The sequence below is a fragment of the Pocillopora damicornis genome, chromosome 11, assembly GCF_964200805.1.
Source record: "Pocillopora damicornis chromosome 11, jaPocDami1.2, whole genome shotgun sequence".
Taxonomy (NCBI): Eukaryota; Metazoa; Cnidaria; class Anthozoa; order Scleractinia; family Pocilloporidae; genus Pocillopora; species Pocillopora damicornis.
This window is the reverse complement of record NC_142680.1, coordinates 18,406,182-18,419,295: the sequence shown is the minus strand read 5'-3', so window position 1 is coordinate 18,419,295 and position 13,114 is coordinate 18,406,182. Positions and strand designations below refer to the sequence as shown.

Here is a 13,114-nt window from a genome sequence, read left to right as displayed (position 1 = left end):
TCCTGAATAGCGGTTGCATATTTAGCTTCGTGTCGGGGCGAGAGAAAGGGAAAGTATACTTAATAAAAAAAGTTTTAAATAAAATTTCAGCATTTCCTCTCTAATTTAAGTCACGACGTCTGGATTTTTGCAGGCGCGGTAAAATTTTTTAAGGTTTCACTGCATGTTTCGAGTGTCAAAAAAGAACAAAAATTAGTGACTCTTAGTACTTTCAATATGTTTTGTTTTGTTTTGTTTTTTTATTTTTTCCTGTGGCTCTTGGAATTTCTCTGGAAGAGTGATCAATGGAGTCATTATTAAATACAATAGCTACTTTTAAAGCTAGAATTGTATCACATCAAAGTCCTAAGTCGAACGATATTTGGATACATTTTATGTATAAATCTATGAAAAACTTATTACATTTAAGTTTCATCGACACATTTTACCCTTTACGCCTTGAAATCAGTGCGCATATTATTCATACTGTTCTCTATAAATCTCTTATAGTACTGGCAAGGATAATTTGTTTGACAGGCAGGAGCTCTTTTAGCTGGTGATCATTTCATTTAAATGGCTGAATATATAAATACAAATTAAAGCTTATTCTATGTGATGCTCAGGATTATATTTTACGAATTTATAAATTCAAATTAAAAAGCTCTGTTTCCAGCATCAAAAAAAAAAAGGATTTTTGAAAGAAGTCATTCGTCAGACACTATTTCCTTTAAGAAAGGAATCAATGTAGTCGTTGTTAATTTCTTTAAGGCAACTCTTCGTCAAAAAGGGAACAGTTGATTTCAAGTAATATTATTAACCATCCATATAATTAACTGCGTTCCCTGTGACTGTTCTTGAACAAGTATATGAACAAGAAATTATAAACCAGTTTATAATCTTTTGGAAATACTGTGCAAAGTTATATTAGACCTTCTGGATTCTGCTGAAGTAACGTTCAATTTGTTGAGCAGTGTCTGTTTCACGACTATAAACAAGTACAAACTAACGACTGCCAACTATATTCAATTCTGTATAATTTACAGTAGGAAAATACTCTGTCGATTGCTTGCATACATTAGGCATTAAAACCAATTATTACAAAATTTACAAAATGTAACTATAATAAATCTAATTTACTCAATCGCTAGTTTTTCTTTTTCAAAGATGATAGCTCAAATTAATCACTAACCAATCACAGTCCGTAATTTTGATACTTACAGTGTGTAGAAGTACCCAGACCTTCGCCGTTAATAGTCTTATTTAGTGCAGGTGAAGTCATACGCTTGCTTTCGTTTCTAATCCCTTTTTTGTGATTTAACCTTAACCCACTCGAACAAACACGGACTCAAGCAGATGTTGGCTTAAACATGTCCCTCAAAGGATTGGTACTATCGTAACACCTGATAACATTTTAAACTTTCCAACTCAACCCTGATAGATTAATCCACGAGAATTAGTTGAAAACATCGTGTCCATTTTCTCGAGTCTGACTAAAGCCTTGTAAATTACTATTAGCCAAACAACTTCCTCTCGCGTTGTCAGTGATGCTTTCACGTAACCTTTAGATTGGCAACTCTTCCCTAACGATCTTGAATATGTCCATTTAAATAGTGGTTAAGTCAAACTAGGCTTCTTCTGAAAATACCGTTATCCTCTTCAGTATGTGTGGTTGGATTGGTTGATACAAGCCTTATATTTTTCTTTTTATGAAATTTTTTTCCTTATAGATTACACAAGCCTATTGTTTAGTTTAACATCCTAACAATTTTGAAAACGTGCGTAGAGACTAGCAAGCCAAGGCATGTTATTTGCCTCAACTAAAAATTTCATCCAATTCTCTAACTTGAAGGTCTGATCCTTTTCGATAATTAGTTTTTTACTGCATTGAAGAGACTGGTTCTTTTTCATAGCGGCGCAGCGTGTAACACTGGATACACAACGACAAATTTATTTTAAGGATACCTGAATTCCGAAGAAAACACAGCAAATTTCAAAGCGGATGTCTTTTTGTCTAGTCTGTGCGAAATTCAGTTTACTCAGATAGTGAAACATTTACTTATGTTTTGCACTGCTCATAAACATTTATACACTTGATTAAGCCGATGCTTCATTCTAAGAAAATATTTGGTCATTATCAAAGAATTGCCCGAAAACAGGGCACTATTTCCTATCTCATACATCTACGTGCAATGGAGTATTCCAAGAGCCATGTCATGAATATGAAATTTTGTGTCGGTTACGCACGAATAAAAAAGGATGAATATACAGTTAAGGGGTGAAGATAGTCTAGGATTGAACGCGATTGTAAATGTCGAAAGTGAAAAACTTAGGTGAAAGTTTTGTGATGTACCAACCTTGACGCAACTACTCTGTGAGTGCAAGTTTATCTGGCGGAGTCTGTTTGTCCATGGCTCTCTACATTCCTTTTATATCGAACGAATTTTTTTGTTTGTTTCGAACGTTTTTATAGAGTCCACATTTCATTACCCAGTAACGTGGTTTCTACTTTCAAGAAATGAAGCTAAGTGGTAGCTCACTGGATTCGTCGTGGTTACTTGTCGACATGGCAACTTGAACTGCCTCACAGATCACGTGGTCCTTGTGTTTCTGGAACTTTTACAGGATGGGCACTGATTTCCGATTCTCGAGGAAAATGTCATGGGTGTGTACAAACGAGATTATGGAAAGGACAAAAACATCATCCTTTATTCAGGACTTATTGAATCAGTGGAGTCGCAAACCATCAATCAGCTTTACATTTTTGCACGCCCCGATTACTCAAACTTCTCAGAGATCTCCTTTCAAGGTTTTGTGCTAAGTTTGGTGGAAACCAAGAAGACAAATCAACTTTTCGTAAAAGCTGAGATGAGATGAGTTTTCAGTTCGTCATGCTTTACTCCGAGAGAGGTTTTGAACACAATTGACCTTTGAATTAGCTAGAGTCAACCTTGTCGACTGCAACTGCATCATTTTGGCTGTTATGGTTCTATCCAGAACATCTCTGGTCCGCATGTTCCCATGGAACTATGGGTAAGTGGTAGCCGTGGTATTTTGTCTTAATGCTTTAGTTCAGGATCTAATGAAAGGTCATTATACCAGCGTTCTCCGAAGTTACCATTGGATCTTTCTGTCTCAAAGTCCTTCTTTCACAGCTTTAAATTGCGCTGAACTGTCGAAACATTTCTTTGATTACCTTTGGGGAACTGCTCCATACCATCAGGAGTAGAAGGAGGGGGGGGGGGATCGTTACACTCGAATGTTTTCCTTTGCCGTCAAAATGAGACTTCAAGCTAACTACTTTTTTCATCAGAATTTAGATTTAGATGGAACCACTCAGCAGTTGTACCGAACTACGTCACTGATTCACCAAGTCCTGAATTTTTATTACGCCTGATTTTCCTCTGGTTCTGACGAACCGCCTCTAAAATTCCGATGTCCTGAAACCGTGATTTGTACTTCAGGCCTTCGTTCCACGCTCTTTTTATTTTCCTCATGTTCGAACTCGTCGTACTGGACATCTTCGTCAAATGACTCATTAATCATTTTTCCGTCTACTCTATTCAATGTCACGGTTAGCGTCGGTTTCACAAACCGTACCGAATTCTTGGGTGTCCTCTTCACTGGGGTTCCTGGTCTCCCTGGGGTTCCCGGTTGGCCCGGAGACCCGGGTCGGGCATTACCATTGACCAAGTTACCTTTTTTCTCGTGCGTTTTAATAGTTGCGAGTACATGGTCGATGTCATCAATTTCAAACTCTTCACTCTCCCTGTGCACTATGGGTGGACTTTTTGTTGAAGGCTTTTCCGGCGGGTCGTCTACAAAGCCTGTGATGGCTTCCGAAAGTTCCGGCGGGTCCACCGTCAGTGTGTTTCCATAAAGAGGGGGGCTTTTGGGTGGAGTGTCTATTGTTGTACTCTGGGTACTAGTGTGGCTCTTTTTTCTGCCGTCAAGTGGAGGACTGTTAACAGCATTGAATTCCTCGCTGCTTCGGGAGCGGACTGGGAACGATTGTCGATGATTCATAGCTCCTGCGTATAAAGATGACCGTGCTCGTCTAGCCCTGGTGGATATGAGAACTGTGATCAAGAACCTCAGAAATAAATTCTTATTTAAAATTACCGATTGTAGTTATTGAGATGTTTGAGGCATATCCTAATTGATTATGAAATTCACTTAGAGAGTATTTCACAAAAGCTGTTACCCTCTTTACTGAGCTGCTTCTGACCCACTCGACTGAGCGACCAAAAAGCCTGTTGGGTCTCAGTGATTGTCTGCTCGATTGAATGACCACTTATCGATTGATTAATTGTATAATGTGCTGGTGGTTAAGCTTTAAAGACAGTTTTATATTAGTTCAAATTTTTCGTGAATTCGTTTCTTCAAATAGTTAGGAGAACTCGTCAACCATAACCGGCTGCCTTAGATTCATGGCGTAAACGTTTTTACCATTGGTTTTATATCTTCTTTAAAATAGTGGCAGCTGTCTTGTAAACTTTGTTATCGAGCCAAGCCGGAGTTTACCCCAGTTTCCTGGATGGGATGTTATTTCATCACCGGTCAAACCCCCTCCTCCAGCTTTTTCTCTCGCTTCCCTGACAGTTCGCCAGTACCCATACTGTGGGTTGAGAGAGAGGCCTTTTATTTATTAAAAACACAACATAGCCACCCACCCGAGTCTTGAACTCGAGCCCCTCGAGCCAGAGTACAACGCGCTCACCGTTAGGCCATCACGATTTCCTAAAAAAATTAAATTTTTATATATATATATTTTAACTACACTCACCGTCCGCGGTATGGATGTATTTTAGCGTCCCCACCCAGAGATCCATTGACGACTGGCGATGATTTCCTTAGATCCAACCTTCCCTCGGTCATATCTGTACTTGTCATGTCCTCACTTGGTCTCGCCGACTGTAACATTAAAACATTTGCTGCCCCAACCATAGGCCGTTTGGATTTCTTAGGAAGCTTCATCTGCGCTTGCGCATGTGAATAGTACAGCGAGAAGTTACTTCCGATGATTGAGATTGGAAGAGCTGTGATGACGATTGAAAGGGCAGCACAAAGTGAGCCAAAGAGTTTTCCAACACCTGTCTTCGGGACGTCATCTCCATAGCCTACTGTTGTTATGGTAATAATGGCCCACCAGAAAGATTCAACGATGGAAGGAAAGTCTTCTGAATTATCACCCTTCTCTGCAAGATATGCACAACTGGCGAAGATGATTACGGGGACGATTAGCAATAAAACCAATAGCATCAGCTCGCGGGAACTGGCAATCATAGTTTGCTTGAGAATTTGGAATCCCAGATTCACCTTGAAAAACCGTAGTAGCCGGAAGAGCCGTAAAATGGCCAAGATGTCGTATTCAATTTTTGGCTCTCCATCTGGGTAATTGTCTGTGGTTAAGATACGAACATAAAAAGGCCAGATGGCAATGAAGTCCACCCAGTTCATTATCTGCTTAACAAAGTCGTGTTTGCTGGGGCACGTGGCCAGTCTGAGTGTAAACTCAACGGTGAACCAAACTCCACACACGCCTTCTATTATCACCATGGCAACACTTGCATTTCTGTTATCTTTTACCACCTTCATAGTCTGCACGCAGTACGCCAGCACTGACAGTATAATGAACATCAATGAGACGAGAAACATAACCTGTAAATATACAAAAATCTCTCTTATTTGTAAAGTCGGTAATCTGTACTCTGAGGGCTGCAAATGGTAAAACCCGTCAAGATGTAAGATATATTGATTAATTATGGGTAAAAAAGCTGCAGATTTATGCAGCGTGGAAGTTAATAAGGGCAGAATAAGAGTCTCGTAAACAGACTTTTCTCATTCGCATTGATAGCTTTAGGTTACCCCTGGAAGAGTAAACTGAAACCCTTGACTGCAGCAGCAAATTCCAAGTATTTCGAAGCTCTGAGAAAACTAAGAGACTTCGAGATCGAAATAAATGAACTAAAAACAATATTTAAGATTCGCTCCAACGATTCCCTGCAGAGAGTAATTACCAACAGACCAAACGTTGACGGCTATATGAACTATGTAATGGTTAGGTAGTTGAGAGGATTTAAGTTTCATTTTATCGACTTTTGTTTCCTTGTAATATTTCCACGAACGTATTAAATCCCTTTCGCACGTCCTGCGTGACAGCTGTTTTTTATCGTGTTACCCTATGAAATTCTGCGCGGGAACTTGCGGGTGGGCTGGCGAAAATTTATCTCCATGCGCATGGCAGACATTTGACCGATGTGTTTAATTTAGCGGGCTATAAACTTCCAAAGCACCTGTCATGCTGCACTGGCGAGCAACTTTACGTAACTAGGAATTGTCAACGTAATTGCAAAGGTTTTGCCAATTCAGGAAAGGTTACAGTCCTAACGTTAGACCGTGCCAGTATTTGAATAGACGAGCATACTCCGAAAATAAAAAATCGAGTGATCCCTGGTCATGAACTCTTATATTTCAAAGTAAAAGTACGATTGCATGACAGAAGATTAGACACCGTTGGTGATACGATAAGGTCTATTTTTTTCCAAATTTGTTTCCAATTTTGAAACGAAACATGGTTGGATAAAACTGTTTATGGGTATTAAAAGAAGGCGGCTTTCAGTAATGATGGTATAACTTTTGCTTTTATTATGCGACCGTAACGATACTTTGTTTCAGTTTCACTCAGGATGTTTTATTTTTCTTCCGAGTATTTCTGACTTTCCCTTCTACATAGAAGCTCTCCCTCGCTTTTCGGAAAGAAAAATAATGCCCCCTGCTGACGTTAAAAAGCAACAAAAAGGTAGGAACCATGCTGTTTTAAAAGAACTATTTTGAAATCAATTGTTTTTTTCCGCAGATTACGTAATCAGCATAAGAATTCATCAGATGAGAAATCGTGTCTCTGGCATTCACAAAATAGAATGCACACCCTTATGTTTCACTAATCAATCAAGTAAATAACTGTTCCAATACCCCGGAACTTATTTATTACTAGCGGTTTTTTAATGAATATAAATTTATCCACTTAAATTATCTTCCAATGTTTCGTCAAGGAAAAAAGTTTAAAGAATTTAGTTTTTCTCAGAAAACTATTTGGCCACGCATTCTATGGGAGAAGCATTTCCATCATTGAGGTCATCTGAATTTCCCAGCAAGAACCCGCCTAACGACTCTGGGCGACCACTGTAATGTGTTCGTCAAAGTGAGAAATTGTAATTGGACTTTTTTGAAAAGCTTCGTTATGGAAATGAATTTTTGTTTTTGTCTGATAAATGTGCAGACGTGTACATGGAAACGAAATGAAAATTAGCATGTTTGGGCAAAATCCTTAACCAAGTTTCGATTGGAAGCGTATCCTTCCCTAGATGATTTGACATTTTAGGATGGAAATTTTAAAAGCTCCTTAGAGTTTTAAATGAATACTAATATAAAGAGCTTGCTTCTATGCGAGACTTCCACTTTTCCATTACCGAATAGTTACATTTCTAATGGTACCCCATTGATGTTTATATTACACGTATAGTCTCCGACCCCGCCTCCTTTTTGAGATTCATTTATCGGTGCATGATAAAAGACTGACTGCAACAATATTATTTTGGTAAAAAATGACATAGACCGTGAAATTTCCACATGAACTCAAAATTATCGACCAAAATTTTCACTCACAGATGTAACGATTTCAATATGCCCTGCTTAAATCGTAAAATAAAAATGACTTCAATACTAAATGAATTATTAGGAAAACATGGTTTCCATGCAGAGCTGTTTATTCCGATGTATATACACAATTATTTATGTTTGGATATATTTTGCCTTCAATTCAAATTCGTGGAAAGTACAGTATCATCGACTATCCTTAAAGCTGTTAGATTGAAGTGCGGGCTTAAGTAGAAGGTTTAAATCTCGGAATCAAAAAACGCAATTTCTGGAGGGCGATTCGCGTCTGTTTCTTGAATTTATTTAACTCATTGTGTAAAGCACGTTTTTGGACAGAAACGTCTCATAAATATGAATGTTAAACGAGTTTTTTTGTTTAAATAAGAACATCACGCTTGAAAGCACGAAAATTCCTCAATTTTTGTCTTTTTTAAACAATTCGAACAAGCCGAAGGTTTTTTTTCTCTTTTTCTTTTCAACAGATGTTTCAATGAAACTTTCCGGTCTCCTAAACACAAAAATTTTACAACCCAATGGAAAAGACGTGTATTGTCATCATGGTTATTAAGATATCACGTTAGCAATTTATAAGAATTCTTACATTTAATGATGACTTACAAATTTCCAATCGACACTCAGATATTTTAGTCGACAGGAAACCTTAAAGGGTCGTTGTGTTTTGGCGATAAATTTCTCGGCATTGATCCTTGTGCTAGCTTTTTCTGTTAGGATCCTTTCTTTTTTATCGTTATTATGGCGGTACTGCCATTGCTTTCCCAAAAGCTCTATAGATAGCATCATTTGATGTTAGAATGAGCGATTCATCTGGAAAAGTGACTTAGAAAAAAGGTAGAATCTCTGACGGAGTTTTGTCTTCTTTGTTTCCTTCGCAGACGTTTCTAAGTCAGCTTGCACACGATACAACGAATTAATTCACCAAGCGTCGCTATAATTCTTTGCCTTAGAGAAGAAAACCGCCGTTCGTTAAACACTCGTTAATAACGGTATATGATCGACCTTCTCGGAACGTTTTTTCTTTAGTAACCTTGTTAACAAACACTTTTTGAGCAACTTACCCGGGCCAGCTTTGAAGACCGTTGATGCTCAAGAACGTTCCAAATCCTGGGTTTGTACTTTTGCCAGCATGACTGCTGCTCGCCTCCAAAATTCTCAGAAATCAACTCGCCGAATTCAGAGTTTAAATCATCCTCATCATCCGTCATCTCTGCCGCTTCGAAGAACTTCAAGTTTTCTTGAGCTTCTCTATGCTGCGTATAGTAAGTCCAGCAACATGGTTCCATTTGCTTCTCGTCGATCCCCCAAAACAATAACTCGTCTTCAAAAAGCGGCCCGCAAACATCATGAGGACTATGAAGCTTGCCCGTGCGATAATAATTTATTATGGCTGCGAAAACGCCAGGATGTCGGTCAAAGAAATACTCATTCTTTTCCGCGTCATAGAATTCAGAGCTGTTATTCACGTTCTCTGTACACCAGGCAAGACGTGTTCCTGGGAAATTACGAAGAGTGCTTCTAAATGTTTCATGACGGACTCCACCGCAATTAATAACGATTCGATCCGGTCTCGAAGGATTTGGGTGAATCTCTTCTGCTCCGTCCGACATTTTCATTCAGGTTTTCATCGCGTCGAGATAATTTCCAGCGTTCGCCATTTCCCCTGACGTAAATACACACAATGTGCGATGTTATCGTTAGATTTGCTCGAGAGTTCGCTCCCAGCTACAAGAAGCTAACCGCCGCACAGGACACCAAACAAGACCGGTGCTGTAGTTGAACAAGCTCCGTATGGTAATTTCATCTATAAACACACTGCGGCCTATGTTTTCTTCTTGTGAATTAAAATTTGCCGAGTTTTTCTTCGCGTTATCTACACCTGACGAAACTCCGTCTTTATTCGCATTTCGCCATCCAGCCTTTTTTTTTTTTTTTTTCAACGATAGAGAGGAAACTTCCCACTCATCAGTGATTGTTACTCTGTTTTGGTAATGGTTGCTGAGCAGAGCAAAGCTCCGTTTCAGGATAGGTTAGCTCTAGCAATTTGTGGGGCGATATTACAAAGCCATAGCATCCTTCCTTACACCTGCGCTAGCATAAATATTCATGTTGTACTGGGTGATTGCCAATTAGAAGGTTTAATAAAAGCCATCCGTGGACAATGTCCATTGAGTCATTTTATTAATATAAGAGTTCTCTGTCACACGCATGTGTCATTTTTGGACCAATCAGCGTCGAGAATTCTGCAAAACTCGCATCAGTTTCAAAATCTCTCGCTTTTGACTGGTTGAAATTAAAATTAACATCTCCAAAAAGCGAAATGGTGTTATGTAAATTTGCTCATAGAGACGGTCGCAATGGAAAGTAAACAGCAGAGCGAATGACGACAAAACAAAACGAACAATTTGTGAAGGCTTAAAAATTTTAATTCACGTTAATGAAAATTTGAAACCGGAAGATTGCACCTTAAATCTTTGGGAAGAAAACATGTGGCTTATCAGCGAAACAGAAGACTTTTAATCTCATTCGATGTCGCTTTTTCAATCCCGAACCTACATTTTTTTTCTTAGAAATATTCAACGGACAAAAATGCAAGTTTATCGGAAATGTAAAAAGATGTTATAGATCTTCGTTACACACCGGACAAGTGATTAATATATTTCGGACTTATTTTCCTGTGAAACTTGGGATCCGCTGTTTGTTGTGACGTAATACTGTGTAACTATACTCTACAACTTGATGACAAATTTTGCAAAGCTATACATGTTATTGTTAGCCCTGATATTCATAATTCAAGCGTTCAGAAATTTGATGCCATCCAGGTGCTGAAATGATGAAAACAAAACCAAAATTCAGGACATGTACGTAAGCACGTACATCTTAGAAACGGTTCTAAAGAGCACTGTTTCCTTTTTTGTTTTTTACTTTGATAACGAGTGCAAATGATGGCTTAAATACAGATGCTGTATCTTTGGTGGTACCACATATACTTTTCCAGAATGACATTGCGTAGTCTCACACTGTTTTAATACTAAGCATTCACTGAACTTGTTCTCACTTCGCTGTCGCCTGAGTGATGAAAATTACTGCAGCCGGAAAACGAAGTCTGCTTTGTCCTAGGTAACCTATTGGGATGCCATCTGTATGTTTTCTCTTTAAATAATTTCGTATCACGAAGGCTATTCAAAGTAAAAAATAAACCGACAGCTTAAACGATTTCAGGCGATGTTTGTCGCTAGGCTCTCAAATGCTAAAAAAAAAAAAAAAAGTTGAGATAGCACGAAAATAAGAGAAAAACTATGATACTTTCTCGATTTTCTCGCTAGTGACTTTGTAAGGTATCTCAAGATTTACATAACATTAACAAAAAAATTTTAACTCCCTATTCTTGTAACTCCCATAAACCAAACCTTCAGGGCTAAAGAGTTTGTTTTTGCCGACAAGATTTTAAAGTCTCCATCGATAATAAATAAAGTCGGCTTTCTCGCCAGGGGGTTCAATTTCCAACGGAAATATATTTCTTCATGGTAATTGTTGTCATGATGGATGTTTTACCAAGCTTCTTTCGTGGGCTGATATCAAAAGTCAGTTTATGAAGGCGCAAAAAGGCTCTATTTTTTTTTCTTTTGAGAATGAAGGACAGCTTAGAGAGCAATTCGGTAGTGATCAACAGTTAGGACGATCACGAGGTGGAAGTACGATTTGTTAATTGCGAGTATGATCACAGAAAGAATTGAACGACACAAAGTCCAGTCACCAATTAATAAACACCATGACAAAATAAGAAAAATTAAGTAAACCACGGTTTAACTTATTCATGAATGAAAAATTAGTTGTTGATTTTTCCAAGACAAGTGAACCTCCAGAAGACACAACAGTGTTGATTGAACTTTTTCCCCCTCCCTCCCCCTCTGCATTCCGTTTTGTAGCCCAGCGCCCGCTCAGACCATTTCGCGATATGTATGGAAAAAAAATTGTAGTTTCTCCAGTTGATATCTGATAGCTATTTAAGTAATGGCTCCTGTTTAAGTTCAAATTTATTTTATTTCATAATTTTTTTTTTTTTTGGGGGGGGGGGGTTCAGTTTACCTTGACACTGTTTCTTAGAGGAGCCATCGTAATATTTTCAAATTTATTAAGTTTTAAAATTATTGATATTATTGCCTCTACCTAGATGATACATCCTATTTTACAGTCGCATATTACACAGTGATATTCCTCATGTCACAGTCTCGGTCATATTCCGACTCACTGTCACAGTCACGGTCACACAATCACTGTTACTGTGAAAGTCTCACTATCACACCGTTACATTCTTAGTCATGGTTACACAGTCAGACTTTCACTCACACACGGAGTTGCAGTTACGGTTGTAATCACAGTCACAGTGACAATCACGGTCATGGTCACATAATCAAAGTCAAAACGTCACTCAGTCACAGATATAGTCACCGTCACAGTGACAATCACCGTTACAGTTTTGGTTATAGTCACGGCCACGACCGCAGCCATAGTCACGTTGTCAGTCACAGACAGTCGCAGACAGTCGCAGACATACTCACAGTCGCAATTACAGGCTCTGTCACTAAGTCACACAATCACCGTCACAGTCACACAGCCACAGTCACATGATCTCAGTCAATCGAGCTAAGTCAGATTCAGGGTCACAATCAATCTTACAGCCACTCAGCCACTATGACTTTCAGTCACGCAGTCACATTCATTTAGCCAGAGTCACACATTTACTATCACAGTCACAGTCAACAACTGCGCCCAGAGCAGATTACTTTTCAAAACCGCAACCGACTTTAAAAACTTTTCATTGTTGTCATTTAGCTCGTTCTACCACTCTCACAGTGATTTTTTTCTCCCTTCATAATTGTCAATCTACCGATCAGTAATTAAATTTTGTAGAAACAAATGCCACGGATCTTAATCGACATTTCGGATTTCCCTGGTTCTGTTGATGGACATTCTATTGTTCAGTGAGACATATTTTGTTTGTATTCTTTAGTAGTTGGTTTTTTTTTGTTTTATCTACATCTTCCTTAAGTTAAGGGTAACAATTAGAGACCTTTCGTTACTCGTCTTTCGAGTTCTTTTTTGGCGCTGGAAGTAAACAAGAATTTATTGAGAAAAGAGAAATCTGAAGTTTAAAATGAGGGTTGTTAAAGTGGTTTCTTTCGATTTTCAGTTAATATTTTGTGACAGATCATAACAAAGGAAAGCCGTAGGCACTTTTAGCATTCATATAGCAAAATTGAAACAATCAACAAACATATTGGACGTTGTTTGATAATCAGTTACACCTCAGACACAGAATATTGTATTCTAGTCGAGGTGAACATTATGATGGGCCTTTTAAAAGAAATGTGAAATAAACCCTCTTTACATTTGGCTGCGTTTGACAAAAATTAGCCGCGCGTTATACCTTTTCTTTGCTTTAACTTAACCGGACCTGCCT

At 38.5% G+C, this 13,114-nt stretch overlaps 1 protein-coding gene across 1 annotated transcript; it reads right to left on the bottom strand.

Moving 5' to 3' along the window:
* Nucleotides 1-206: 206 nt before the first annotated feature.
* Nucleotides 207-9,807, bottom strand: LOC113683361 (potassium voltage-gated channel protein Shaw). Its single transcript, XM_027200597.2, has 3 exons — nucleotides 8,712-9,807; nucleotides 4,763-5,637; nucleotides 207-4,039 (listed from the first exon to the last, which is right to left on the bottom strand). Exons 1-3 carry the CDS (start codon nucleotides 9,264-9,266, stop codon nucleotides 3,364-3,366), a joined length of 2,106 nt encoding a protein of 701 aa, XP_027056398.2. The 5' UTR covers nucleotides 9,267-9,807; the 3' UTR covers nucleotides 207-3,363.
* Nucleotides 9,808-13,114: the final 3,307 nt, after the last annotated feature.